Source organism: Scardinius erythrophthalmus (genome assembly GCF_964197995.2).
Source record: "Scardinius erythrophthalmus genome assembly, chromosome: 20".
Taxonomy (NCBI): Eukaryota; Metazoa; Chordata; class Actinopteri; order Cypriniformes; family Leuciscidae; genus Scardinius; species Scardinius erythrophthalmus.
The window spans coordinates 7,425,602-7,432,265 of NC_138240.1; the positions used below are offsets into that span (position 1 = coordinate 7,425,602).

Genomic DNA, 6,664 nt, shown 5'->3' on the forward strand with positions numbered 1-6,664 from the left:
AGCTGTGGTCCACACCCATCTGGATGAAATCATGCTTTCTTTCTGAACTTCTCTGTATCACTGTACCTTTGTTCCTGGACAAACACATTTTGTGCAATATAGGTTTAGTTCGGTCACACTGATGGAAACAAATGCGGAACAGTGAAAGGGAAGTGCAGCGTCCAGTCACATGATCTTATCATATACTGAGAGGATGGTAGAGATTTAATCTTTATAGTAATATACATACATATACACACTTTTTAAGATAAATTAATGTATTTACATCATGGATCATTCAGACAGATAAACATAACAGTTACACACATACTGAATTGTCTTACAAGTGTGTGTGTGTGTGTGTGTGTGTGTGTGTGTGTGTGTGTGTGTGTGTGTGTGTGTGTGTGTGTGTGTGTGTGTGTGTGTGTGTGTGTGTGTGTGTGTGTGTGTGTAAGACATTGCAATATTATATATTTACATTATTTTTTATAAAAATAGCATTTGGGCATTTTAAGGATCAATAATGGTGAAGGTTCGGCCAGTCCTGAAATAGTTCTCAATTTCCTCCAGACTTCGGCCTTTAGTTTCTGGCACACATTTAGCAGTGAAAATTATATTCACTACAGAGACGACACAGAAGAACAGGAAAGGTGCAAAAAGTCCATAGGCTTCCTATATGAAAAGATGTGAAAAGTTTGCCTTTTACAGTTATATTGTTAAAAATCAGGTAAGAAACAGTCAATCAAAACCAGCTTGTATTATCTTTTAATGACCTTGAACAAGGACGTTGTTAAGTTCAGATAAGTATCAGATGTTAAGTTCAGATAAGTATCATATAGAATGAAAGAATGAAGATTAAAAATATATCTTCATTTCCTGTGTAAAAATATATTTATCTCACCACCACATGCATGAAGAGTTGCGTCAGAACAAAGGCCGTGATCCAGCTAACACCAACACACAAACCAGATGCTACACCACGCGCTCCCAAGGGTAAGATCTCTGACATTAGCAGCCATGTGATTGGTCCCCAACCCATAGCATAACCTGCATGGCAAAGTAATCAGTAATGTTATGCTGCATGGTATTCTACATGAGGAAATAGAACTAGAACTAATTCTACGCGCCAATTCACACTGAAGCAACATATGCCAAACAATGCAGACAAACCACCAGATTACAGTGCGTCACTCACTTCTCAGACATTTCATGACCCGACAAATTAACGTTCAATCGGCAAAAACAAGCGGTGACCAAATCGACACGGGTAACACTGATCCGACAAAACCCGATGAAGTGTCTGTTGCTGTTGGTTGGCATCTGTCGGTTCACTGTGAATTGGCTTTAAAAGTAAGAACTTCTAATTCTGAAAATGATGTAACCCAGTCCCATTGCCAAAACAACGGCTTCCCTGTAAGTCCCTTTTAAGCCATTTCAAAATAATAATGTTAAGCTATAACAACTAAAGTGTCATAATAATCAACAAATTCAAACAAAAAGATTCTACAGTAAGTAAAAACAAACTGTACATGATCAAACAACTAAGCAAACTCACCAAATATGATGACCATAGTGCTAATGAGAGGAATTAGAGTCATTGGATCGAAGGCAGGGCCCGTTGAGCCTCCGTAGGCGCTCTTCAAACCCTCTGTTAAGGTAAGATTGCCATGGCTGCATGGTGTTCTGTGGGTGTACATGGTCATTGAAAGCATGGCTATATACATCAAAAATCCTAAAGGAAGAAAATAAGATGTTTTATTCATTAGTCTGTAATGAATTAAATTTACCAAGTATAATACTTTATTTTATTCTACACAAACCTGAAGTGAAGAGCAAAGCTTTTCGACCTGCTTTGTCCATCAAACTTGCTGCAATAGCGACAGAGATCAATCTTACAGCTCCCACTAATGCGGCATCATATTTCGGTTCCTGAATGACAATTTTGTTTTAAACTTTTTTGTGTGTGTAAATGTGCTTTCATGTTTTGTTTTGTTTTTGGTTTTATGTTTTTTTTTTTCATGGTAATAAATAGGTAAATATACTGTATGTGACATACCAGTGATATAGCTGTCATGTGGAAGATGGGCTCCAGATATACCAGAATTGGGGTTATACCAGTCATCTGCTGCAGAAATCTCATGAAGACTGAGATTAGGATTGGTTTATAGTATGAAGGGGTTTTAAGATCACTCCATTGTGCGCCCTGTTGGTGAAAAGATGGAACTTATTTAAAATTGTAATTTTCTATAAAGCATTTTTTTTTTTTTTGCTCTACACGATCTTAGCTGATGAATAAGTGTCTTATCTAGCGAATCGATCGGTCATTTTCTAAAAAAAAAGAAGAAGAAGTAATATATACTTTTTAACCACAAATGCTCGTCTTGCACTAGCTCTGCAATGCGCCATGCATTACGTAATCACGTTGAAAGGTCACGCGTGACATAAGCGGAAGTACCGACATAGTGTTTACAAAGCGAATGTGCAAAGACTAATTCAAACGCCATTTACAAAAAAATTAAATAAGAAAATGAGATGGAGTTTTTCGCCGGCCCTACCCTTCCTTTTTGGACCAGAAACCGGAACACGCGTGACCTTTCAATGTGATTACGTAATGCGAGAGCTAGTGCCAGATGAGCATTTGTGGTTAAAAAAGTATATAAATGTTTTTTTTGTTTTTTTTTGCGCAATTTTCCACCGATCCACAAAATTGCGCTTGTTAACTCATGATTTCTGTTCTGTGCGTCTGTGCGCACCAATCTTGCACTTCTATCTCCTCAACCAGACCACCTAGAGACTTCGGGTTTTCGGCATTATGTTAAGGAAGGTCTAATCTCGGGAACGCACAAAAAAAATCCAGGAAAAGATTTACTATCTCTTAGTGTTGTGATCCCATGAGGTGAGAAAATTGCACTAAAACACTCACTGAGTTTTTATTACTTGTTTATTTTTAAATGACCGATCATTTCGCTAGATAATACCCTTATTCCTCGGCAAGGATCGCGTAGAGCCCTTTGAAGCTGGGGTGGGGTGAGTAAATTATCAGGAAATTTGAATTCTGAAGTAAACTAATCCTTTGAACTGTCTGATTATTGAAGTTTGTGATTAAACAAATGGAACAATATGAATGACCCCATTCTCCCTAATTAATTCTATTTGCATGGCCTTTTCTTTTATGGCAAAACCGCCCTGTTAACATGATGTAATCCACTGCAATGTGTGCTTTACCTTAGAGTTGATACTGCGCTCGATCTTACTGAACTCAGTCAAGTAATCAGAATTGGGGCCCCTGAGCCATTCTAGCGATTTAACTGCTTTTGCTCTGTTCCCTTTCATCGTGAGATAGCGTGGGGAGGTTGGCATGAAGCAAAGCAAAATCATCATGATAATCACAGGGACCTCCCCAGCCACAGCCAGCCATCTCCACGGCAAAATCAAGCCTGGAGAGAAACCATAAAACAGCATCATTCACAAAGGATGTACAGGAAAGTGTTGGAGAAAGTGTGTTTCATCATACAGCCAAAACAACCTGAGAAATATGAGCTCTCTTACCAAGAGCGTAGAGTGCTAGACTTCCAAAGACTGCTGTGATCTGAGGACATGAACCCAGCGCACCCCTCACAGATGGATGTGAAATCTCTGACACATACACCTGTTTGAAAAAAAAAACATCAGCTGATGTCAATGAGATCCATTAGACATTTCATTTATTAAAATTCTATTTGTTACAGTTAAACTCTAATGTCTTATATTTAAAAGGGTCATGACATGTTTTTTTTGTAATTATTTTTTATATGTTCCTTGAGGTTCACTTATAATGTTAATAAAGATTTTTACACAAAAAATAACAAATATATATGCGGAAAATATATGTATATATATTTATAAATGTATATTTATGTATACATATATAATGTATATGTATAAATATATATTTGTGGATGCCAGTGGGTGCGGATGGTGCGATGATGTATAACTATTCATGATGTCTTGCTCTGGAGGCACTCATGTGCAAATGTATTTGAGGTCATTTTAAGCTAAGAAACTTGCAGGATGTTACACAGACGTCTTATGTGTAAAAAGATCAAAGCAAATTTTATTTGTCATGTCATGACCCCTTTAACAACATGTGGTCACACAAACATCCAATCAGTAAGCAGTCTCTACAACCGATTCATTAAAAAGCCATTTATTTGTGAATCAATGGTTGCACTGTGTTTTTGAGTGAAGCCAGCAGACATGTTAAATATTTCATGTCTGGGTATTATTTCTTGCCACCCAGTGTTTTTATCTCATCAGATTCAAATCAGACTGCAAACTTACTAAAAAACAAAAAAATACAATAAAATTTTACCGTGGCACTGTAGATTTACTAGAGGTGTGTTCATCAATCGATAAACAAGATAAAACAGATAACTTACAGGAATGGAGCCAGAGGTGATACCACCAGCGATACCAGTCAGAAATCTGCCCCATAATAACATCCAGAAATTTTGTGCGGCCCCCATCATAAGGAGACCTGCAACAGATGGTACTCCAGACAACATGATGCTCATCTTTCTCCCAACTCGGTCATTGAGCACCATGACACTAAGACCCCCTACGGCTGCTCCAAGGGTGAAAATTGACTAAACGAAAGAAAAGAAACTAGCTAGACAGGATTCTGTATTCTCTGTATGTACCTGAAAACATCTTCTATATACATAAATGATCTTACACCAAACCATGATATCTGATGGACGTCCATTTGGAGCCGAAGGTCATCACCCTTTTGAAGCTGGGGGATGACAGGGGATGGGAACACTAAGGCAAATCCAAAATTGAAATTGCCCAAAACAGCTGAAAACACAGCAAGGTAGAGCCTTCCATGTCTGAAAAGTACAAACAATCAAATGAATACAATACATGACTTTTTTTTTAAACAATATATACAATAAAGGAAAACGAAACAAAACAAAACAAAAGAGTCACCTAATTTTGGTTGGGTTGTTTCTTATTAATGTGGTTGTTTCATCCGGACAGTCTGCCATCTCTCCTCCGTCTCACTCTGCAGACTGAATCGCTTTAATTTTCGAATGGGTATTTCTAAGTAAGCGAAAGCAAAAGCATATTTTGCAATCCTGGGATTTCTTTAGGTAGAGAGTGTACAAAGAATTAAGGAAGCAAACGTCAGAACTTCCTCTCAACACAGATGAGAGTGCAGTGTTACGCAACCAGAACTTTTCCATCAGCAGTCACAAGGTCATTCAGAAAGAGAAGCTTCCAATGTAGACCAATTAGGTGCCAGAACCTGCTACTGTCAGATTTCATATGATTGGTGTAGCGATGTGGATTTTGATTCATCTCTCTCGAATGATTCATTAAAACTTTTTTAAAAATTCATTAATATATGTATATTTTTAAATTCATTAAAAATAAAAATCATTCTGACGACCGAAATAAGTCTTATTAATCCTATTAAAAATGCGTGCGTCTGCCACTACAAAAGAAACTCTGAGAACATACTGTATGTGCAAGCATCATAAACACTTTCCTCACAACAAATCAGACGTAACGCAACCTTTCTCTAAATTGCTGTGAACAAGATTGACTATGATAAACTGATTGATGTAGACCTCATTCCTCGTTCCCAGTACTTTAATTCTTAATACTTATTTTAGGCCTACTTATTTTATTATTTATTATTCATAAACATGCTTATCTTCGACCTAATAGAATCAGTAAAGTTAAACAAATTCAAACAATTGTGCATTGACATTAACCCCATTTTCTTTACCATTTTCTCCTTTTTTGTTTTAAGTGACTTTATATGAAATACAAAAAAAAATGTGAAGAAACAGAACATGAAATCAAATGGGAATTAATCCCATCCTCTCCTCGGGTCATTTTGACCCGTGATTCATTTTCGTCTGATTTTTAGAAATTGAGTGTTCACTGGAGTGGTCCAAGACATTGGGAGATTTGTCACAATTGAACCTGGAATACACAAAAATAATTTGAGTGGATTCGAGGAGTTTATGTGGTTGTAATAAAAATAGTAACAAATTCTTCACGGTTCATTTTGAATGTCCCCCAATGAATGGGAAATGAGGAAAATGGGGAATTTTCTTTTAATTTGTCAAAAATATATATAAAAATCTGCTACAATCCAGAACAAACACTCACACAAATGAAGGCATGAAAACACACACACACACACACACACACGCACACACAATTCACATTAAAATTACATGGGCAAATGAAAATTAATCAGTCACAACTGCAGTGTATGAAATGGTTACATTTGAACACATTTACAATGCAGAACAACCCCAAATAACAAACTATCTCCAAAAATTGCTTTAAAAAAACATGTAGCCTAAGCTTTCTGAACAAAACAAAATTTATAAGGAGGGAATGATTTGTTGCAAGTATTATTATTTTTTATTATTATTATTTTTTTTTTATATGTGGAATATATTTTTTCTCAACTGATTAGGTAGGCAGGCTATATATCTCCAAACTAAGTTCAATGTTCCTACTTTCACTAACACATTTTATTTTTACCACACAGCAACCTTCCCGCTTCCACTGGTTGCTAAGGTTACCTAAACTGTCGATCGCAAACCTCCAGTTGCTTCTAGCCAATCCTAGTGCAGAAGGCGGGACTTGTGGGTAGAAAAAAAAACACGCAAGTCGGACGTCC

At 36.8% G+C, this 6,664-nt stretch overlaps 1 protein-coding gene across 1 annotated transcript; it reads right to left on the bottom strand.

Moving 5' to 3' along the window:
- Positions 1–183: 183 nt before the first annotated feature.
- On the bottom strand, positions 184–5,042 carry slc2a6 (solute carrier family 2 member 6). Its single transcript, XM_081348358.1, has 10 exons — positions 4,948–5,042; positions 4,694–4,847; positions 4,398–4,604; positions 3,529–3,628; positions 3,205–3,416; positions 2,036–2,182; positions 1,800–1,908; positions 1,535–1,711; positions 881–1,026; positions 184–651 (listed from the first exon to the last, which is right to left on the bottom strand). Exons 1-10 carry the CDS (start codon positions 5,004–5,006, stop codon positions 490–492), a joined length of 1,473 nt encoding a protein of 490 aa, XP_081204484.1. The 5' UTR covers positions 5,007–5,042; the 3' UTR covers positions 184–489.
- Positions 5,043–6,664: the final 1,622 nt, after the last annotated feature.